This window comes from Heterocephalus glaber, unplaced genomic scaffold (assembly GCF_053883595.1).
Source record: "Heterocephalus glaber isolate CG9 unplaced genomic scaffold, H.glaber_assembly_v1.0 deba00001444, whole genome shotgun sequence".
NCBI classification, from domain to species: domain Eukaryota; kingdom Metazoa; phylum Chordata; class Mammalia; order Rodentia; family Bathyergidae; genus Heterocephalus; species Heterocephalus glaber.
In genome coordinates this window covers 28593006-28617496 of record NW_028258297.1, presented here as the reverse complement: position 1 = coordinate 28617496, position 24491 = coordinate 28593006, and the positions used below count along the sequence as shown (strand labels likewise).

Here is a 24491-nt window from a genome sequence, read left to right as displayed (position 1 = left end):
TTTTAGTAACATATGAACTTACTCCATACTAGTTCAGAGAGAAAAAACATAACATATGCACCACTTCAGCTTCAGAAATATATATTTTTTCTTTTCTTTTGGCACTCAAGATCGAACTCAGGACCTTTCAGGACCAAGGAAGGCAGCAGCACTGAGCTAAATCCCCAGCCCCTCAGCAATATTTTTCTAAGGAATAAGGAACTAAAACACTGTGACTTTTAGCCTTACTGTTTCAAGTGATGTTATGCATTTCATGTCAGTGAACATAATTATGTTACAAAAAGCAGCTAAAGAACCAATGAAAGTCATTCCTTGTAGTCATTAGATCCTTCACCATCATTAACTTTCTCTTTCTTAAAAAATGTTAAAATAAAAAAAATTATTTTTTGTTATTTGAAAATTGTTATTTAAAGCAAACTAGAAAACAACAAATAGTATATGCAAATAAGACATCCAATGAAGACATTCTACTTTACTTAAGAAACCCTAAAAGACTCATAAAACGCAATAAGAAATTCTAAAAGTTAAAAATGCGAAGTCAATACAAACTCAAATTAGTAATAATCTTTTTTATTTAATCCCCTGCAAAGTTTTGCATATGCTACTAAGAAGTCACATTCACAGATTTAATTTTTGAAAGTTCACCAGCAGTCTTTGCAATACCAAGACATAAGGGACTTTATACAAATACTACTGCAAAGATCAGTAGAAGAGATGGATTTTGCACCATTCAGTGGGTCTTCACCAAGGTATCTGAAAGGCTGAACAAAAGCCATAAGTAGAAGAATGTTATTTTTCTCTTTATATACATTATAAATAAATAAATGCATTATACTGTAATACAGACACACTCACTTATATAAAATGTGTACTACCCATTGTAAGCAGAAAACCAGAAATACGATATTTTAATAATTTAGTGTACATAAGAATCACTTTGATACTATGGAACCACACTGGAATTAATAAAGGCCAATTTTTCTGTGATTCTGAAGTAGTTATGAAGTAGTGATTTTTTTTAATGAAAAAAGTAGCTTAGTCTGTCATATTAGAAAGTATTCAAATGTTTGCATTGTAAAACAAAAGTTATTCATAGTACTCATTTCCTAATGCTGTTAGAATTATATATGCATATATATATACATATATATATAGTGTCTAGTATAATTTGTAGACATAAACAATTTTATTAAGTGTAGTCAATAATAATCTCATAAATGGAATCACATTACATGTTTATGAAGAACATTTTCCTTTTTAGTTGGCTAAATCATAATTTTACAGACACTATTCCATTAATTGACATTCACTTTGTTTCCAGTATTTTTGTCATTACTAACAGCACTGCAAAAATAAAGCCTTAAATGGATGTCCTTATTTTAATTGTATGAAAAAATTCTCAGGATTAGAACTGTTGGGTCAAAGGATCTGTGAGGCTTTTTATTATTATTGTTATTATTATTATTTTGTCACAATATACTAGATTATGTCTCCAAAGGCCAATACACCTCTTTCAGTAGCAGTGATTGAAATAAACTTTTTCTCTATGTTCCCATCAACAACAAATGTAATCTGCTTTAAAATTTAGAGGCTCATCTATATAAAGTGATATGGCAATTTTAGCTATAATTTGAATTCTCCAGACATACTGATGAATTTGCATGTTTTAAAAATGTTTATTTGTCATTTGACTTCGTTTTATGCAAATATTCTTTCCATAACTTTTTTCAATTATGTGTTGAATATTGTTTGCACACATATAAAAGGTACACATATATTAAACTTTTTCATGCTATATGCATTTTATAAGAATAAATATAACTAACTGCATTTTATAGATATGAATACTTGACATTTTAATTTTTTTGCTTAAATTCTTTTATTGGTACATTTTAGGTATACAATACGTTTACATATATAATTTTTGTTGTTGTTGTTTGCAGTGTTGGAGACTAAATATTACATTTCATATACTTATTTTTCTTGAAACTTGTTATTGGACCCAAGGCCTTCCAAATGAGCTATATTCCCAGCCCTTTAAAAAATTTTTATTTTGAGACAGAGTCTCATTAAGTCACTAAATTGCTCAGGGTGAGCTCAAATGTATGATCCTCCTGCCTCAGCTTCCCAGAATGCTGGGATTACAGACAAGCAACAGCAGTTGGATTACATTTTATATACTTTGAGGAGCTCCAGCTTTAACTTTGTGTCAGACTGTTATTTCTTATATGTCATATGTAATATTTCTACAATGAAACCCTACTTTTTCTATTATTTCTAGATATCTAGTCCTCCCTTAATTATGTTTTAAAAGTAGAAAATACACCAACTTTTCACCAAATTTTCATTTTGTTACGCAGCTTAACAAATTTTTCACCTTTTTCAGTTTTTCAACTTTTTTCTTTTGTTATACTTTCCTCATAAATATATTCTATATGTGCTTTTGAATTGTAAAAAATTTATTCTCATTTCTGCTATGGGAAGAGTCTGTGATATCCTGTTTCCCTGAAGTCCCTATCTTTTCATCATTTGTAAGGTAATAACTTTAAAATATTTATTCACTTGTTACCCAGTTTTTTCTTAGGTCCTGGATGTACCATGGTTATTGCTCAGCATACATATGTAACTTATAAAAGGATGAGTCACATTTGCCAAAAGCTGTTACGTGTTCTGACTATGGGTATGCACTTATAAACAAGCACCCACATGCACAGGAAAACAAACATGAAAATGGATTCTTTGTATTGCAAGAGGGGCCAAAGGAATGCACCTGTTTTGAACAATAACAAATGCATTCCCCTCACTTACCTCACTGGGTTATAGATTCCCATTCTCATCACTGTGCCTCAGAGCAGCTGCCTTATCTATTCCAAACACAGAAAGATATTTAGACACTGAAATTAGTCCAACAACCTTAAAGCCATTCTGGGAGGAAGAAAATAATTTACTGGGAAATACAGCACACCTTCCCTCAAGTGCCTGAGAAGCACTCTGAGCATCTAGAAAGACTCCCTCCAACAACTGTGAGACCTAACTAACTCCATTTTAAAATTTGACTCCATCTTGAAATAAGACAGTAAAGTGGCCTTGACATAAATTCCACTTCGCTGGAGTCAACTATTCCCCTAGTCTCCTTTGTGCCCATAAAGTAATGATAAAATGTCCTTGCTCTGGGACAACAGATTAAAAAAAAGACACAGTTCCTAACTCAATCCTCTGTCTGCCCAGAAAACAGATGTTCCCAGGGCCATTATCTATAAAACATTGTGTCAATGTGCTGATTGTTCCTTTTCCCCATAAAATCTACATGTAGCCACCCCTCAACCCCCCCCACCACGATGTACACCCCATACTTGCTAAATATCAACCAATCATGTAACTGCTAAATGAAAAATCCCCAAACCTTGCTGTAGCCACAATAAAAGCCCTGCTGATTTGAAATTCGGGGCTCTCAATCCTGATCCGCTACATCGGTGATGGTTGAGTGCCCCTGCTCGAGCTTAAATAAACGACCCTCGTGTGTTTACATCAGAATCGGCTCCTTGGTGGTCTTTGGGGACTTCGCGATCTGGGCACAACACAACGAAGGCAAGCAGGTGCAATTTAAGGCACAGAAAGCCTTTGCTAGCCCTTAAATATGTTTCCCAAAGTTGCAGAAGCTATTGCCAAATTCTTTGGACTGAACGAGACTGGCTCCTCTCACACGCTAAGACATCTTGGTGCAGTAAGAAACACGAGCACTGAGGTGTTTCTCCCAACCCCACACAATTATGCTGCCTAGATGTACTCAGTGCATTGGCACAAGATGGAGGTTCAAGGACAGAAAAGGGAGCACTATGGGATGAGGGAGCACCTCGGTATTTCTGGGTCCTCTTGGAATAAAGATATGGAACATTCAAGCTTTCACACTTTCAGGAAAAATATAACAAAACATCAAGGTCAGGAAAGGAAACCAAAACTGTGAAGAAAGACTTAGGTCAGAGGATATGAGACAGTAGAAATGTAGGCTGAACACATCCAGAGAGCTAATGTCCAACAGGAGCACTGAAGCAATGCCCTGTGCACTGGATTCCAACTAAATGAGTTGATTTTACCTGTTCTTGTGCCCCAGATCCATGTGAGTTAAGGAATACTGTAAGTTTTGCTTCATAACTAGTGACATTTTCCTACCTATGTGTATCCCATAACATCATGCTGTGTACCTTAGATATACACAATAATTTTCCCCAAACAAAGAAAATGTAAAGTGTCACCTTAACATTCTTTTAGAAGAATCATTTCTGTTTTAATAAAGGGAGGTCCCAGTCATAATATTCTCCTGCATGGTCGTTGGTACCTCTGTCAGAAATAACCATGGGCCTGTTAAGCTAGAGGCCTCCATAGGGTTGCAATATATTTTGTTCTCTGAAAATAATTTTCAGTTCATTATGGCCTTTCCCCCTTGCATGGATCATAAACTTCTTATCATAGGTTTTGGATCATGTCCTACTGTTCATTAAAGTAGAATATTCAGTTTGGGCTGCAGGCACCAGTCTGAGCCCCCCAGCTATTGGTTCTCGAAGAATACACTGACCAAAAGAGGTTGGCAGGTCCAGATCATCCACCTGCAGGTTAGAATTCATCTCTTCGTATCGAATGTGGTGGACAGAACGTTCTCCTCTTGAGAAAACTGACAATAGAGGTCCTGGGTTATGGATCAGCAGACCATACAGTATAACTTTCCCTCCTCTCTGTGTGCCTTTCTCAACAGTGCAAAGGAACCCAATCTTTATCCATCCTGTCACTTCCCTGCTTTCCCCTTAGAATGCTACACACTTGAATGAAATAGGCACAAGGCTAAGTCACCCCTGGTGTCACCATGTAACAATCACCCTTCCCACATGAAAACAACAAGGCCTTCATAATGCACTGGAGGGCTTTCTGAATCTTTCCAAAAATATTTACTTTTCCTTCCATCTCCCTATAAAGTGCTTTTCATCTTTCATCTCAACTGTTTCAAAATGCCATTCCTGTCTTTCTTATATCCTATTGTCAAAAGATCTTCCTAAATTTAAGCTAGCCTGGCCATCTTACTTGCCTACTTGATACTTTAATGACTGTGAGTCATCTTCCCGGTGAATATAAATGCTTCATAATCTGTCCTTCCCTTGCCAGCAGCCTTTGTCTTTACACTTAACTTTCACTGCAGAGCAACCAATGTGCTGTCCTTTACACTCCTTCACACTTTCACATGTCTGTCCTTCTCTCTCCCTACAGTTCACCTCGCTCACTTCTTTGAACTCCTATCTTAGCACCTACTTCCTGTTCATTTGAAACTTGAAGCTATTTCTGTTGTTGGTGTTGATTTGTTTTTCTCCCAAGAAAACCCTTATCCTGTAGACACATTAGAAAGACCACAACTTGGCTCTGACCTGTAAGCCTCTGTATCTGTCTCTTTTTCAAAATCCATGTGAGGAATCCAATGAGAAGTGCCAACAGAATGATTCCAAAGATCACAGAAACAGCGAGAGCCTTGTGCCCTAAGAAAAAGAAAGCACCGAGAGATGACGATATCTGAGCTGAATGATCCGGATCCTAGTTACTAAATATCTCTTTCCTCAGGTACAGGACCCCAAAGTAAATCCAAGTCCTCAGGACTCCTTTGGACCCAAACTCTCTGCACAAGAAGGATGCCGCTAACTGGTCCCGAACTCCTGAGCCCCACGCTGTACCTGGTGCTGTTGATGATTCTGAAGTTCCTGTAGGAGAGAAGAGAAAGATGGAATCTGGGAGCCACAGAGTAAATATTTCTCATGCCTTTGGATAGAAACAGCAGGCGGCATCCCCACCGCACCCCCTGGCCTCCGTCCTGGCTTTACAGGACACACTGCAGTGCCCACCCTCTTCAGTGGCCAGTTGGTCTAAGCTCCCGGGTTCCTGCCACTGACCTGGGAGGCACCGCACTGCAGCGTCTTCCTTGTGCCCACAGTCACTGTTCCCCCACCGTCCTTCGGGGCAGTCCCACAGGGAAGACTCGTTTCCTCTGCACTTCACCTGGCTGAGCCACACAGGTCCTGTCCCCCGACCGAACGCTGCCTCTTTCAGTGCCACCACAGCCCGGCCACAGCCCAGCTGCCTGCAGACCACCTGCGCATCGCTCAGGCCCCAGGAGTCGTCGCACACCGAGCCCCAGGAGCCGCCGTGCCAGACCTCCACGCGGCCGGAGCACTGGGCCAGATGGTCCTGATCTTTAAGCCTTATCTTGTCTGAAAAATCAGAGACACCTGGATTATTTCTGAGAAGATTGAGGCTTCTGCAAGACTACAGGAGAAGATTTAAAACCATTTTTAAAATGTGTTTAAAAACTTTATTTCATGTGCACAAGTTTTTAAGAGTTTATGTTGTTTACAAAATTTACCTTCTGTGAAAGTGCATGTCCTTTCAGTAAACTCAGTGTATTTCATGCATAAGAATCATAGTGAGACTCAGAAAATGTCAAAAGAACAAAATTAACATTGCAACTGTGAAGTAGCCATTTTCCCCAACAGGCAACCTACCAAATGGGGAATATTTTTGGCCAGCTACTCCTCCAAGGACCAACATCTAGAATACATACAGAACTCAAAAAATCCTAGATACCTCATATTTAAAAACCCAATAAAAATGGGCATCAAAGTGAATAGATACTTCTTAGAGGAAGAAATGCAATCAGCTAATAAATATATGAAGAAAGGTTCAGTGTCAGTGGGTATTTGGGAGATGCAAATTAAAACAACATTTCACATTATCTACCAATAAAATTAATTAAAAAAACAACAAACAACATTAAGATTCCATTTCACCTCATCAAGAAAACAACCAATAATAAATGCTGGCAAAGTCGTGGAGAGAAAGGAACACTTCTTCACTATTGGTGAGAGTGTAAACTGAGACAATCACAATGGAAATCAGTACGAAGATTTCTTAAAAATCTAAAAATAGAAATTCCATTTGAACCAGCTATTCTTCTTCTAGGTATCTTCCCAAAAAGTGAAAAATATCATACAAGAGTGATGTATGTATACCCATGTTTATAGCACCACAATTCATAATAGCTAAATCTTGTAAGCAGTCTACATGCTCATCAAAGGATAAATGGATAAAGAAAATGTTGTGCTTATATACAATGGAGTATTGCTATGCCATAAAGAAGGATAAGCTTGAAGCATCTGCAGGAAAATGGATGCACCTTGAGATCATAGTGTTAAGTGAAATAAATCAGACACACAAGCTTAAACTGCATGATTGTACTTATATTTAAAAGTTAATAAATAAATATGAAATAGATAATAGGAAAAGGGAGAGAGGAAGAAAAGGTTACTGTATTCTAAATATATTTCTGCTGTCAATTCCTAGTTTCACTCCAATATGATGTGAGACCTCCCTTTGCAGCATTTCCATTTCTTTGGATATCTTAAGGCCTTCATTATTGCTATGAGCATGATCTATTCAGGTGAATATTTCTCATGATTTTGAGAGGACTGACTGTGTGCTCTCCAGGTTTTGCATACAGTGTGGTGCTCAACTTGAGGCGAGATGTTGCTGATTTTGACTCCAATTGCAGATCTTTGTACCTTCTTTAACTATCAGTTTCTGAGGGAGATGCTTTGAAATTTTCAATGATATTTGAGGATATATGATTTTACCTTCAGTTTCATGTTTTTGCCTTATATGGTTGGGTGTTTTGTTTAGTAAAGTATGTATTAACAACTGTGGGTTCTTGTTGGAGAACTGCCTTTTATATCATTATATATATAATCACTTTAGTCCTTGTTTGTGTTGAGGTACGAGTGGAATAGTGTCAAATTAACACACTTTCAGGGCATTTTTTTTGAGTCAATGGTAAACATGTGTGTCTATCTGTATAACTTTCTCTTTGATGTGTGTTTTTATGTTTACCTTATATTTTTTGTGGTTTTTGAAATATTTGTATACTTTTAAATTGACATATACAAGCAATTTATTAAAAAATAGACAAGAGTCTGGGAAAATGCCAAGTACATTCACAGTTTAAGGAAGTGTAGAACTGGAAAATACTGCAGGATTGATTTTTTTTGGCTGCTTTTTTCTTATATCAATGTAGTAAGATAATATCTGAATATTATTTGCTAAGATTTGGTAATAGTTGAATATTCAATACACTGTGCAGATAGAATAGAGATCACGCAGAGTTCACCCATCCTGCTGAATAAGTTCTAACAAGGTAAGGTGATGTGGGAATAGGAAAATAAAGCCTAAGGTGCTTTCTCTGAAGGGGACCTACGCCTGCAGGGTGGGATCCTGTGGGACCAGTGAACACCCACCGTGACATACGATCCAGGTCTCCTCGGCGGGGCTGGCCAGTCTCCGCCTCCACGGAGAGGACGTGCACTGCCACAGCGTGTCAGGCCCTGCTGGGCATCGTACCTCATCCAACCACATCGGCCTGGCTGGCCTTTTGTCCGGAGATGCAGGTTCGATGGTTCCGTTGTCTCCACAGCCGAGCTGCTTGCATGCGATCCCCACCGTGGCCAGGGACATGGCACTCCTGCCAACGCTGCCCCAGTCTCCACTGTAAAATACTTCCAGACGCCCGGCACAGGCCCCTCTGCTGCGTTCCCCTGCGAGCCTCAGAGACATAAACTCTGAGGTGAAACACAGCGTTAGTAGTTTCACACCTCTTGAGATCTGGAAGAATCCCTCCCTTTACTCTGAGTAAGAAGGGCTTTAAAAATAGACCTGGCTTGTCAATCTCTGGTATGTGTTTAGTAACTTCTGGATAATATAGTTGATCTTAGTGAAATATAGTATGTATCCTATGCATACCTTCTGATTTTCTAGTCTTGGATTTTTTTTTGTACTTTGTGTCTTTTTTACAATGCTGTCAGTGATGTTTCCCAGATCCAATTAAAACCTCAGAGATTTTCTTTAATTACACAGTTTGGATTTTCTCACTAACTTACTGTAATGTTAGCTTCAGTGATCTCACTCTGTTCTTGTTTATTTTTAACTGATACATAGAAGTTGTATGTGTTTTAGGGGCAGAGTGTGATATTTCAATACATGTGTACATGTTTTTTGAGCAAAGCAAAGTGTTACCACGTGTTTCACTTCTGTGTTTCTTTTTCTTTTTTTTTTTTTGACAACAGTCTTTGACCTTAAAAATTTAGTGAGACACAGGTACTGAAACTAATATTCTGTGTACATTGTCTTAAAATGAAATACAATAAGTCCTCTACTTACAAACACTTGGGCTGAGAACTTTCACGGATATGAATGGACCTTGCATTACCTTACCTTAGTAGATGTGAACAAATCATGGCTGTAGCTCACTTTTCTGCTAGACACCATCACAGTTGTGCAGCTGTGTGCTTACTGAATAGTGTGATAGTGTAAGTGGCTCAGTACAGTCAGGGACTTACTGTATTTGTCTTTTTTTTAATGCTTTACATTGTATATTTGTGTCAAAGGTATATAAGACTCCTTTTATCAGACTTATGAAAGCATCCAACTTACAAATGTTCTCCCAGAAAGAAACTTGTTTGTCAGTTGGAGTCTTAGTGTATTTCCTATTCTGAAACTTCAGATTTTCTGTGCATGTCCTATACCAGATTTATGTCATTAACTAGGAATCAGTCATTCTGGCTGCAGAAGTGTTACTCAGTCATGGTATTGTTTTCCTCTCTATATTACAACTGAGGATATTTCTCTATTTCACACCAGCTTCTAAAGTTTGTCATGTATACAAGGCAAGAGCAGTGACCTCTCAAGATAGTTCTTGCAGCTATGAGAATAGAGTCTTGTTTATCTCACGGAACAGCTACTTAGGCATGATGATTATATTTGTCTCTGTAGAATGATGCATGGAATATATTTCTTTTTGATCCTTTTAACCTACTTTAATATTATTTTTATTAAGTGTTAGCCTGTAATTCTTATTGAATATCCAGTTCTATATCTATTCATACAACAATTTTATTATTAAAATCTTCATGATATCCAAGTCCATTTCTGGATTTTGGTCTTTATAATATTACACTACCTTGCCGATGAGGCAGCACTAACTTGTCAAACTCAGACTTCTGGAATCTTAACTCTGGCAATTATCTCCTTGAATATGATTTTCAGGGAAATCTTTCAAATTACTGTAATTTCCTTCACTACCCTCTGTCCCACCTCAGTCTTTTTTGATGTAATTGTGACCAGGCTTATGTGCAAACTGTACCTGAGCAGATAACTCCGGCATCTTCTTTATGCCTGCAATTATGCTGACCCCAGCCGTGGGAATGGCACTGCCAGATATGGGCTTCTTTTCCATTGCAGTTGATCTCATCCAGCCAGATAGGTCCTGTTCCTTCCCCAAAATGAGCAGAACCAGTAGCATTAATGGCCACTCCACAGCCCAGCTGTCTGCAGACTACATGGGCATCACCCAGTTCCCAGCTGTCGTCACAGATGGTGCCCCAGGAATCCTCATGGTAGACCTCCACTCTCCCAGCACAGCGGCCTGGTCCATCTACCAAGCGAATGTGATTGCTTTCTGGAAAAAGGAACAAAATACTAACGAAAAACATTCTTAAGGGTTGAGATCATTTTCAAGGTTGGCAACTGTTTCTCACCTAGGCAGGTGACAGCACTTTCTTGTGGACTGGTAGAGCTGGTTGGCATCAGAGATGATGAATTGCATGGCAATAATCTCTGGGACTGGTTTCCTGCAGACACCAAATTGGTCCATCATATATGATGCAAAAGGTTAGGGTGAAGAATGGGCCTCAGATGGATGTGACACAGATGAGTTGAGGACAAACATGGCTTTTAGGAGAGGGGAAGGTGGATGGGTTAACCAGGGAGAGGGTAAAGCAGGTGCTCTGAGAAGAGCTTGGGCCACTGTGAGCACCCAGTAGCAATGAGGTTCATGAAAACTAAGTGTCGTCTTCTAACAAGACAGGGGAGGTCACTATTCTGACACAGTCCTCATCACCCTCAAAATGAATGATTTCCTGTTACTTCTGTTGTCACTGGAGGCACACCTGGTCATAAGGCACGCCACCGTGGGTGAGGCTCATCCCAGGCTCTCCTTCATCCTCTTACCTGAGCAGATGACAGAGGCCACCTGCCCTTCGGAGCACAGCGATGCACCCAGAGCAGTCACAGGACAGTCTCCCATGTGCTCCTCAGTCCCATTGCAGTGGAATATGTGCCTCCAGGCCTGGCCATGTTCTCTGCCAAAATGTGCTCCTTCTGGGGTAGAAAGGGCGATTCCACATTTCAGCTGCTGGCATAAAACGTGAGCATCTTCCATGTTCCAGTGAGAACCACAGAGGGATCCCCAGACTCCAAACACCTTGAGCTCCACTCTTCCCTCACAGGAGGACTTGCCGTTGGCCAGGCGCATTTCTGTGTATCCTAGAAGGAGACAGAGCTTTAGAAAGATGACTGTGCCTACTGAACCCTTCTCCCTCCCAGCAAGAGAACAGAATGGTGATGTTCTCAGGTTCTCACTTGAGCAGACTACGCCAACGTCTCTGCTGTGGCCACAAGTCCCATCTTGGCCATGTGCGAGCGGACAGAGTGAAAGGTGGGACTCATGTCCTTCACACTGAAATTCCTCAGCCCAGATCTGTCCTTTCCCTTCTCCAAAGTGAGCTCCCCCTAGGATGGAGATGGCTGAGCCGCACTGAAGTTCTCTGCACAAGACACTCGCAGCTTCCAGAGAGAAGTCGGAATCACAGACAGAGCCCCACCTGTCCCCGTGCTTCACTTCAACACGCCCAGAGCAGGGAATGTCCCCATCGACCAGCCTGGGCTCCCTGTGGGCTGGAAAGCAACAGCATTTCAGTGAAGAAATCATGATTTCCATATGTTCTCTCATTATGGGGTGAAGAAGGGGAAAATGGGGATGGTAGACCAGGGCCTACAATGATCTTCATACTTGTTCCTCTTCAATTTTCTGCCTAGAGGTGAGCATGGCAAATTCCAGCTGTCCCCATTCCTCACTGGGCTTCTCCTAGAAACCGGGGAGTGACTGTTTCTGCAGCTAACTGTACCTGCCCAGAAAAAGTTGCTCTTCCCACTTACGTTATTCACACACAAATGTACCTAGCTACTGTCTCTCGGTTCTCTCCTCACTGCAGCCTGGAGTCTGCCTCAATCTTTTCAATGGTTTCAATGTAAAACGTTTCAACATATTTCAGTTTTTGAAATGAACAGTAGACTTCTTCTCACCAACATCTATTACACTTCATATGTGTGAACTTCCATTCTCCCGTTTTCTGCTTTTTCCTTTCTGATCTCCATTCTTCAGCGTAACCTTTTGTGTTAAAACTCCCCCTCGAGTCAGAGTTCTCACCTCATTGTTCTCTGTTCCACAGACATCTCTCAACTGCCAACAGATACATTTTTGGTTTTTTTGGGTTTTTTTGGTGCCGGGGATTGAACTCGGGTCCTTGCGCTTGCGCAGCAGACTGCGAAACCACTGAGCTAAATCCCTGGCCCAACAGATACATTTTTATACATACTTTTCTCTTCACCCTTATATGTACCTGTTTTGATATCTGAAAGTTAAGGTGCTAAAAATTAAAGGAAGTATCATATGACAAGCCCACAGCATTCTTTTCTCAATTAATAATATCCAAACCAGTTTGGAATCACTGTACGTGAATCTATTTTTATATCACCACAAATTGTGGCAGCAACAATGATACAGTGAACATATGTGACTTTGATAAGCATTTAACAAACATTATATCAATTAATCTTTAAAATTACTTTAGAGTATAACTATGAAGACAATTCCAGTTTTACAGACAAGGAAGCTGGAGCCTAGATGGGTGTGTGAGTTTGCTAAGGTCACATACAGAGTTAGGAGAGGTCAGAATTTGAAGTTAGTAGTGCATTCCGGAACTTAGGACCTGAAAGCTTACAGTGTTGGCCAGTTCTGCTCACATTTCTTCTTTGTATACTGCCTTCGCTTCAGTGTTTGGTCGTCCTCTGTCATGTGGGCCTCTGCAGTGCCTTTCCAAGTGGGCTTCCTCCCAAATCCTCTTTCCAAGAAATCTACCCCATGATTATCAATGTATTACTAAATTCCAAATATTTTCGGATTATTTCCTCATCTTCAACATAATCCAACGTTTTCTTACCATTTGTACAATACTTTATCCTTCCAGCAAATATTATTACCCACTTAAACTTTGTGTTAGGCCTTTGAAGATGGGTAGGCTAAAAATGTCTGTCACAAAGTTCAGTCTATCCTTGAAGATGGAGCATTTTAACATTAGTCATTATAATTACTACCACGGCAGCTCATAATTATAACTTGCTGTGTGATTCCTGTGAGGGTGGCATTATTGTTACACTGATTTATTTGGGCGAGGGTGAGTCAGATGATGATACATAAAGCTTTAGATTCCTCAATGTCTGGCAGCTATTAAAATTAAAGAGAAATGATAAACAGTAATTTCTGAGCATATTTTATTACACTCTATGCTGTTTCTTAAAAGCTTTAATATCTATTACTCTATTAATCATACCCAATGCTCCAGCCAAAAGATATTTGGATGTGCTCTAATTTTTTATGCTTTTGTGCCTCTACCAAAACTTTTCTATCTATAATGTGTGCACCTTCCTGGAAAAGGCTTCCGCTCAATTTCTCTGTAAGATTGGGAATTTTCCAAATAAACAAAATGAGAAGAAGCATTTAAACAATGCAGTCATAATATCACGTGATAGAATTGAGGAATTATAAGTCATTTAGTGTACTTAGAACTTAAAATGTAAAGAAAAGGCACACCAAATACAATAAATGGAATTCTGAGTATAAAGGTGTCTGTGTCAAGCAAAAGAACACAATCATCAAGATAAGTACTTGCTTCCCTTAAACTCAGAGGCAATTTGAATGATTTAGAAAATACAGATAATTTAGGGCCAGGGATTCAGTTCAGTTGCCTCACAACCTCAAGGTCCTGAGTTCAATTCCCAATACCAAAGGGGGAAAAAAAAGAAAATACAAATAATTTAAATTCATTTAAAAAAATGAAATCTATGCAATGAATATAAATATGGTGCTAATTTTAACATCTAAAAAGGAAAAACAGTCTAGCATAAGCTCTTTGCAGATGCTTGCTCTCCAGCGTCACTCAGCCTCATGAGTCCCCTGCTCCTAGCATCATGGAGCACCATGGATGGATACAGCATCAGCCTTAGTTAATTTTTCCAGTCTGGTTTCTCTTCAGATCACATAAATCTTTCATCTTATTCTAAAATGTAGGTCAAACTGTTCCAGATATGACTATATTCTGCATTATAGCAGTATAGAATACCTCACCATTTCAAAATCTCACCAAATAGCTATTAAATCTCTCAAGACATATTTGAGATGAAAGTGTTGGCTTTTAACTCATAGCTCAGAGTTTAAAGCAAATGATGTCTCATTGATACAAATAATAATTCTTCAGTTCGGGAGACTGGATAAAGAAAATGTGTTTTTTTTTTCTAAAATGGAGTACTACTCAGCCATAAAAAATGAGAAATTAGAGACATTTATAGCTAAATGGATGCACATTGAGGCAATAATCTTAAGTGAAATAAATAGGACACACATATGTAAATACCAAATAGTTTCTGTAGTGTGAGAAACTGAAAGTGTAAATAAGAACTAAAAGATATAATAGATAATGTGAAATAGGAATAAAAGGGGCAAAAGGGAAGGGGAAGTGGGAGGGGTAGGGGAAAGGAAAAAAGGGAATGGAATTAGTATGAGAAAATGGAAACAAAATCTTTGTAAATAGGGAGGGATGGAGGGGTTGAAGGGAGGGCAGGGGAATGGGGAAAAAATAAGAAGCAAGATACATTATGTAAAGTGCAAATTCCCAATCATGAATGTCATTATATTGTACACCTAAAATAAAATTTAAAATAATTTAAAAAATAATAATTTTATAAATTATAAAAATAATTTTAAAAATAAAAAACAATTTATTTTAAAAATAATAAAATTAATTTTAAAAAATCCTTCAGTTGGAAGTCCCTTAGCTTCTTTGTTTAGGGTTGTTATATGAGCATGAACTTCCTGTAAGGCATCATCGATTGGAATGAAGCCAATCCTGTTACAAATGTGGACAGCCCTGAACCCTTAAACAAAGGTACCTCCTTAGATCAAGCCTCATGTCAGCTTTCTTGTTTCTTCTGCTTCACTCGTCTGGAGCGATTTCAAGCAAAATAGAACACAACCATTGAAAAATAGACCCCAAACAACCTTTTTCTCTTCCATGATGAAAACTTGTTATACACTTGAAAACAAGTCATTTCTATAAGTATTTTCATTTCTTGTCCCCGAAAATCTTTGAGTTTAGGACAGAAGAGAAATTCTTCCACCCAGAAAATGACTTAGACTCCTTTTTCAGCCTTTATTTTACGAATCTGCTAAAACATGTCTACTCATTTTTGTATATCAATACAAAATAGATGCTCACATTGAATTTGTATAGATATTTTCTGGTTTTATGACAGACCAACGTTTCTTTTCAGTTTCAAAATATTGCTAGATGTTAATATTCTTAGACTTAAGCTTCTTCTTAACAAGTAGATTAAAAGTCTTACCAGGGCTGGGGATTTGGCTCAGTGGTTCCTCCACCTGCCTCGCAAGCGCAATGTCCTGAGTTCGATCCCCCATACCAAAAAAAAAGTCTTACCTGAGCAGGTAACTTGGGCTCCTTCAGAGGGACAGTCCTGTCCACCCCATTGCCAATTCTTGCAGTCCCAAAGAGAAGTTTCGTTTCCTTGGCAGCTGCGTATCTCCAGCCAGGTTTTTGCTGTTTCAGTTTTAGAGTACAGTTTAGCAGATGTTTGAACTGCAGATCCACATCCTAGCTGTCTGCAAATAATGTCAGCTTCTTTTATTGTCCAGCCTCTGTCACATACCTTCCCTGCAAGTTTCTGAATTTCTACCTCCACTGTCCCAGCACAGCGGCTGCCTCCACCTGTAAGTCTCAGATCCAGATCTGATCCATCTGAGAAAGAAACATAAAGTAGACTATAAACTCCTCCTGTTTAGCAACCAAAGAATAGTCTTAGTCTTCCTCCTTCTCAGATACTGAGACACTGGAAATTGTGGCTTAACCTCTTTTCTGACATTTTAAGAAACAACATGTATAGACCATGAATTTGATTAGAATTCAACGATATTTTAAAATATCAATGGCCGAGAAACACAAGCAATTCTGTCATAAACGAGTCCTATAAAACTATAACTATAACTATATAACTATATAACTATAACTCTCTGAGCTGCAGGTAGGGTTAGAACTTGAGGTTTTAGTCCCTAACAGAATTCTAAATAATTATTGCAGAGAATAGAATGAGACAAACTTGCACACCACTAGAATGAAGACTGTGTCAAAGATTTTTCACCACAGTGAAGTAATTTCCAACAACGGATTTGTTAGGTATTTCCATTGTTTACCTCTCAAAAGCTATTCCTACTCTGAAATAACACAGGTCCTTTCCTGTGTGCTTTTCTTTGTGTTTTCACTTACCAGAACATGTCACACCAGCATCTTCGTTATGATGGCAAAAATGTCTTCCCCACTCATGGTGTTTACAGTACCAGATGGCAGACTCATGTCCATCACAGGCAACACTGTCAAGCAGAATATTTCCCGACCCTTCGCTGGCATTTGCACGACCCATGGGAGTGACAACAGTGGGACAGCCGAGCTGCTTGCACACCACACTGGCATCACTGCTATCCCAGCCATTGTCACACACCGTCCCCCATTCTCCTTGGAATTTCACTTCCAGTCTTCCAGAACATTTAGAGACTCCGCCTGCCAATCTCAGGCCCATATCTGCTCCCTCTGTCACAGAAAACTACAAGTTAGTTACAAAGAGACAAGAATAAGGGTGACTGTAAATACCACAAAGGGGAGAAATATGTGGAGGCAGAGATCATCATGATATCCTTCCTCTGAGAATCACTGAAGACAGAAGGAGAATGGGTCAGGTTAGAAGACAGAACTTTCCAGTCCAGAGAGCCAGAGAGCATTCCTAACAGGAGGTCCAGAGCATGAATTTTGTGTAAGATCTGCTTGTTTCATGATCAGGGTGTTTTGTTAGAATTGTTTATATTTTTTGTTAAAATATATTTGCATGTGTTTAGGTTTATCTACAAACTCCATTTGCCTCAAAACTTAACACCCCTTTGTTCCTCTGGCCACATTATCCATCTGCACAGTCCGGTTTGTGTCCTATGCCTGCCCTTATTCTTCCTCCTTTTAAAAATAGTGCAGATAGAAAGAGGCTCCATCATTACTCCTTTCATCTCCTCCAATCAGTATTTCTTAAAGAAAAGACCTTGACTCTGAAGAGTATCCTATGATATGAAAATAAACTTTTCCTCTCTATAATTTCATTTTTGGCCACAATTCTTGTTTATTTTGATTCTTCAGCATGTGTGAAACACACTATGAAGAAATGCACTAATCAAGGCCTAGAAAGATGTGAACTGAAAGTGTTTTTTCCCAACCAAATCCCCTTTGTTCTCTTCAGTTAACAGAATCCATCTTCCCTGTGGGAATCTTATTCTTTGTGCTTTGGGCTACAGATGGTCATGTTGTCCAACAAGAAAAAGTCAATTCAAGAAATGGAGAGACATTGGACATTGCAGCCAGAGGACATTGCTCAAGCACCTGAATTCACCCATGCATGAAACTAACTATAGCCTCTGAATTCCCCAGTTTTATAGCCAGTATTCTCTTATTTTAATATGGGCTTTGAAGTGAACTTTCTTCCATTGCAGAGAGAAAGAAAAGAGGAGACCACTGGCGAAGATAGGGATATTTTCACTGTAATTATATTTCCCTAAGTGCTCTTGAGTATTCAAAACACACTAAGTCCCTTTCAAACCAAAAGGTCCAGAAAAACAGAAAGAGCAGTGTCTGTGTGTATATAAACCCTGAGTCCTGTTCCCAGGTCAAAGTGTGGAGCATGCAAGTCTCCAGGCCAACCAAAAATAATGGCACCTTGCTTCACGAGCTTGATTCTTTTCACAATTCTAGTCATGAACTGAGCTGCACAAGAACTGAATCAAATTTCCCCACAAGTTCAACATTGAACATAGCCAATGAATTTGATTTGGTTCTCTTCCAACTTGCTTTGTAACCAGAATAGTGGAAAGGATCAAGTTCGTGAACTGAGGTGCCAGTGTATATGCTTGTACCATAGCCTTAGCATAAGTGAAGTTTGAATAGGAAACCAAAATGTTGGGAGGTTTTGTTTTTGTTTTTATCATTTGTGAATTTGAATTAGTGATTTGGGAAGAAGCAATGTGATGTTGCCAAAGAGGAGACTAGAACCCAAAATGCATTGGTGCTGAGGTGACAAAAGGAAGTTCACTCTATTTTAAGGGTGCAGGTTTTGAAGAGAGAAAGGAAAGAGAGGAGCAGTCCTTACCCAAGCAAATCACTCCAACATCTTCACCATGGGCACAGTTATGGCTTCCCCATCCTCGGTGACCGCAGTACCACAGAGCTGACTCATTTCCATGGCAGGAAACATCATCGAGCCAGATCGGTCCAGAACCTGCTCCAAACTTGGCTGATCCAGAGAAACTGATGGCACCTCCACATTTCAGTTGGTTACAAACCACAGAAGCATCATCCATGTAGAACTGATCATCACACACTGTTCCCCACTGCCCTTGGAATTTGACCTCGACTCTTCCAGAACACCTATTGTCCCCATTCACCAGCCTCAGCTCCAGTTCAGATCCATCTAGAACAAAGTTTAAGTGACACACATTCTTAAGTGTTTTTACAAAATCGGTTTTTTCAGGATGGTTAAGATTTCCTGTTCTTTTAAAAATTTTATCAGATTTTGGATATTGCCCTGCTCCACAAATTAGAGAATTTTAACCTATTAGAATCCAGTTCAAAATTAGGACTTTCCTTTACGTCTAGAGATTAAAGTTTTTACACTTTGTATTTTATTGTCTTTCTTTCCAACACTGAGAGAAATTAGCACCTTTTTTCAAAGAAATATACAAAATTGACTCAATATATATTTAGAAAATAATTTTATTTATAAAGCAATAAACAAATTAATTAATTATTAAATTGGCCCATAAAATTAAGTAGCAAAAATGAAACACTGGCTATTCATTGAACATTTAAAATATTTATTTTAACCTTTCTTTGTTATAAAAAGTTCAGTTTAAATAATTAAAGTTGGATTTGAAATTAGAAAATAGGAAAAAGCAAATATAAAAAATATGTACAATGAATAAGAATAATAGTTTGCAAAAGCATGTTGTGAAATATAAAATTCTTAAAATTAAAATAAAAAGTAATCAAATTACTTTATTTCTTCTCATTCCCACTGAATCAAAGCCTTTTCACCCCTCTCCAAAGCATCTGGCACAATTGTTGGCGAAAAGCAGCTTTGTTTATAAGGAGATTTCTTTCTGCACATTATCTTTCAGATTTTCTATGAGCACTAAAACATATGAATAAAGAAGATTTTGAATGAAATTTTGGACACTTGAAAAACAAAAATCATGTGTGGGTTGACTAAAATACTTAGCTTTTTCTTGAAATACAATTTAATCTTACAAACTTTAAAGTCCAGGCAAAGACCTCTACTTAATAAGACTTATTCTTATTATGGTCAATTAATAATTAGAAATAACAAGAGCTGGTGACAAAAATATGCACATTCTCTTCTAAGTGTATTGCTTGCCATTTTCTTTATTCCTTACAACTGTATATGCTATTTGTTCCACTTCACAGAAAAAAAGTCTGCGATTAAATTATTAGGACAGAGTCAAACATGGACAAAATGGTAGAGCTGGGATATGGAGGCAGGGACCTAGCATCACAGATTGCCTTCTGGATTATTGTAATATATGCCCTCAATGCCTGTGCTAATGAGCTAGAGGGTCTGAAAATTGACCATTAAATAGGGTCAAGAAGCTCAGAAAGGCAGACATTGCAGTTCGATAAAACTAGCACATCCTTGAATAGCTATAGACATTTTCTACTATGAGGCTCCAGTTGTAGTTTTAGGTATATAAACTTCAGAAAGTTTGATTAACCCCATCCTTAGTTATTCAAAAACAAAACAAGAGCTAAAAGTACTATCTTAGCTGATCAGCAGTTCTATAGTCAACAATAATTACCATAAGAGCTCATTAAACTGTGTTACGGTTTTAAGCCTTGCTGTAGATTTTACTTTTGTTATTCTGTACTTTTTAATGATTAATAATAAAAAGGAGAAAGGAAAGGAGGAAGACAACAAGGAGGTAGAGGATAAGTGAAGAAGAAGGAGGAGAAGGATGTGGAGGAGAGGAAGCAGGAAGAAGGTAAGGAGGGAGGAGGGGAGGAAAATGAACAAAGGAGAACTGAGTCATCAAGGCAAGGAAAGGCATGAAGCCATGAAGAAATTAACATTTTCAGCATCTATGACATAGTGAACAGATTACCAATCATTCTACATGTATTACATAATTGAGTCCTCATGAAATTGAACTTTAGAGAGATTTAACAACTTTTTATGAAATTGTAGCACTATAAATGTCTGTGCTAGAACTTGATCCAGCATTTCTCTAGATAATAGCTAGCACTGTTCCACTCCAATGCGTGGACAGTGACCAATTCTTTTTTTTCTTTTAAATTCTTTTATTGGTACATTTTAGGTATATAATATATTTACATTCATGATTGGGAACTTGTACATTTACATGATGTATCTTGGTTCTTATGTTTTCCCCCTTCCCCTGCCCTCCCTTCAACTGCTCTACCCCTCCCTATTTGCAAAGGTTTTGTTTCCATTTATTTCTTATCTCATATGCCAATTCCTTTAATGCGGGTCCTGTAGGAGAGGTGACTGTAAGGAGAGACTGAGGGAGTGAAAAGATTGCATGAAAGTCAACAAAATGAGCAGGGAGAAATGGGGAGCCCAGGAATCGGATCAGGGTCAGACATGTGAGATTTGTCAGCAGAAAAAAAAAGTGACACATAATTTTCTGGGTTATTGTTACATCACCAGAGATAAAAATTATAAAAATGTCTTATAATTGAAAAACACAATGCAAATGAAATGAATATTATTAGACACCAAGAAAAGCAATTGTACTATGAAAACATCCTTCTTCCAATAAGGTGGGATTAGTTTTAGTGCTGGAAATATTTGTTTCTTGTCTAAGTAGGCAGTTTTTGTGTAAAATGTAGTGATCTACAGATCAAATCTAATATATCAATATGTCACCTGGAAAGGGGGCCAGAATGAACTTTGAAATCATGATACTCATATGCTATGGTATGATTACTGAATAGAGAATTGATACCAGCCACTGTATCGTTGACCATGGTGTCCAGAATCTGTGTTTTTTTTTTTTTAAGTTAGGTTTTCTCATGGGTTTTTTTTTTTAGAGTGGGTGTTTGCTCAACAGTGGGTTTGATAATTTTATGGATGGGGCTGCATAAATTCTATAAAAGTGGCTCATTTTATACACTTTTCCCCCAAGCATTTTATAATGTGTATGACATGCTCATAAAAAATAAGGAACCCAAGAATCTGACTTGAATTGGGAATGCACCCTTCTGATTTGCTTGTATTTATGCAAGTCTTACCTGAGCAAGTTACTCCAGCATCTTGCTGGTGAGTACAATTTTGGATTCCCCATCCATTATGGTTGCATTCCCAAAGAGCAGATTCATTCCCTCTACAGGAAACATGGTCCATCCAAATACGTCCAGAGCCAGCACTGGAATTAGTCCATCCCGGGGCTTTGACGGCAGTTGGACATCCCAGCTGGTCACAAATCACAGAGACTTCCTCCATGCCCCAGTCATGACTGCATACCGTGCCCCAGTCTTCCTGCACTTTCACTTCCACTCTGCCACTACACTTGTTCTCACCATCCACTAGCCTCAGCTCCTTTCCTGTTCCTCCTGCAACAGTCAAGGTCACAAAGATCCAGTGGGAAATTAAAATTCTTCATACTTATTTATCCTTCAAAGTCAGATTTTGGAATCATCCTGGTCCCATCCATTGTGTAAAGAAAGAACGTTATTTCATAGGCATTCAAATATAACCATCGATAGCACAAACTTCAAATGAAGCAATGATATAAAACCAGTAAAGCTAAGTAACACAAACTGCACGATATATTATTTGATCATTGGATTTTCTTAATAATGGCAATTTATATAATCTCTATGGGGAGTTTACTAGTTAAATAAGATTCTACAGACTTTTATAGGGATAGACTACATATGATTCTCTTAAACCTTAAGATCACTTAAAAGAGGCTGACAATGGAATTATGGGACAAAGACCAGTTAGTTATAAGGAATGAAATACTCATTTCACACATACATGTAAAATAGCATGGATCTTAAAAACAATAGTTGAAATCTGATCAAAACTAATGCACTTAAATGGATTTTGAGATGGAGACATTTTCCTATAATCTTTCTACTATATATAAACTCCTCTCACATAACCCTTCTCTAAATTATCTCAGCTGCCATTATTTGAGCATAACTTAAAAAACTAGTTTTCCCTGCAGCCTGCATTTTTTCAAGACATTCTTAGATAAATGTTGGCTTTTGCATTGATTAAAGTGTCCCTAAAATTCCATTTTGTGCCAATAATTCTGAAGTTTCTTCTCCTGTGTATCCTTCTTCTTTTTCAGCTAAACTTTATTTCCAAGCTTTAAATTACATGGCTATTTTTCCTGTGAGTATATTTTATTGGGAAGGAGAACCAGCAAATATTTGATGTCACACAACTTGGTTGTTATTGTGTGTTTTTAATATTTTATACTTTCAAACCATGGAGCATAATTTTAGATGATATTCAATATATAGAATTACTTATTTAACAATTCTTGTGAGAATGGACTAAGACTTAAAGTGAACTTTACAAACTACTCACCAAGACAACTGGTTATGAGAGAGACACTGAGAAGTGAGACCACAGCAATAGTGAAGGGACTCAAGTGGACTAAATGTCTTCTGAAATCTGTTAAAGAAAGAAAGAAGGCAAAAATAGAGCCTTCCCAAACAGAGACTTTGGAAAAAACAGATGGTGGAGAGGTTTGGAGTTAATAAAGAAGATCAAACCAAGAAAGGAAGCTTTTCCTTCTAAATGGAAAACAGGAGAAATTCATACCCAGGATCATATAGTCTCACTGAAATCACTTTGAAAATGTTTCTATTAGTAGGCAACCTAAGGATATGGAACTAGAAGAAAGGAATTGCAAAGACAGATCTTAAATCTGTGGAATTGAAAAAGGTATCAATGAAACTAAAAATATATAGGTATCCCTGAAAGTATAAGACAGATTTCCTGAGACTTCTACTTTCTCCTATCTCCTTAATATTCAATTATTGATACCCTTACCTCTATGTCTGCCCAATCCACACTGTTAGACAGTAGGTTCTGTGAGGGAATAGATTATGTCTACCGCATTCATTGTAGTGTAACCAGTACCTGGCACACTGTTTGCTAAATACATTAATATAATACAGTATCACTATTTATGTCTGATACATTAATATAATACAGTATCACTGTTTATGTCTGATAAATCCAAATACTAGATTTTGTCCTCTCTAGATATAATATAAAAGAGCCTACATTTTTGTCACTCTCCTTTCCCCTTAATATTCTCACCCAACATTAGTTTAAAAGTGAAAATGACAAATTATTTTAACATGTCCATATATATCATGAAATGGATTTCAACACTGAGGTGTTATATTAAGTTTCCTCTAAGCAGATATCTTTAAATCAATAATTGTTCCTATATATTCTATTTTTTCTAACAACCCTGGGTTTTAGACTCAGTACACTTCAGTGTAAGCTTCAGTTCCTGACAAGCTCATCTCAATAGTTTTATAAATCCAGGCAGCTCTTGTCTCTTTCTCATGCCTTTCATTTTGAATCTATGACAGATCAAAATCAGTGCTATCACCCCTAACTGCTCTTTTTCCATTCTTACTCTCTTAGGCTGTCTGAATAATTCTAAACTCAATTAAGGGTGAAAAGCAGGAAAAATGAAATATTTTACCAGCAGATCCAGAGTCTTCAGGAAACATTATTCTAAATTTGTCCATTCCAAAATTTTATGATTTCAGTAAATCCTATCTTCTCATATTATTATTCCAAAGAAATGTTGTCCTAAAGAAGTAGAAGACTAAGAACTCAGAAGAATCATCTTGGTCATATAAAAGCGAAGGCTATGGATTGGAGGTGGGGTCAACCCAAAAGGAGAAGTCATTGAAAGAGCTGACTCTTTTCATATTCTTGTTTTCTTCTATATAGCAGATAAAACTACCAAAGGAAATTGAGAAAGACTATCCACAGATTTATAAAAACAGGGAGAAATGTTAATTCATATACCATTGAATAGTTTTTAATTTTTGAATGTTTTTTTGGATTAATATTTTAGATGCATAAAAATAATAAATGTGTAAACTATGTGAAAAAGC

At 37.9% G+C, this 24491-nt stretch overlaps 1 protein-coding gene across 2 annotated transcripts; it reads right to left on the bottom strand.

Annotated features, from left to right (window-relative positions):
- Positions 1 to 554: 554 nt before the first annotated feature.
- On the bottom strand, positions 555 to 24237 carry Cd163 (CD163 molecule). Of its 2 annotated transcripts, none has more exons than XM_021248018.2 (17): positions 24071 to 24237; positions 22933 to 23019; positions 21624 to 21944; positions 18448 to 18768; positions 16533 to 16853; positions 15690 to 16007; positions 11500 to 11814; positions 11089 to 11403; positions 10617 to 10709; positions 10223 to 10537; positions 8322 to 8642; positions 5928 to 6245; positions 5712 to 5738; positions 5412 to 5519; positions 4574 to 4669; positions 2809 to 2864; positions 555 to 761 (listed from the first exon to the last, which is right to left on the bottom strand). In XM_021248018.2, the coding sequence occupies exons 1-16, from the start codon at positions 24114 to 24116 to the stop codon at positions 2818 to 2820; spliced, it is 3369 nt and encodes a 1122-aa protein (XP_021103677.1). In that variant the 5' UTR covers positions 24117 to 24237; the 3' UTR covers positions 555 to 761; positions 2809 to 2817. The 2 variants fall into 2 exon arrangements, with proteins under 2 accessions (XP_021103677.1, XP_087069641.1); XM_087213515.1 differs by having other exon boundaries at positions 8322 to 8647; positions 10228 to 10537; positions 24071 to 24236.
- Between the last annotated feature and the right edge of the window lie 254 nt (positions 24238 to 24491).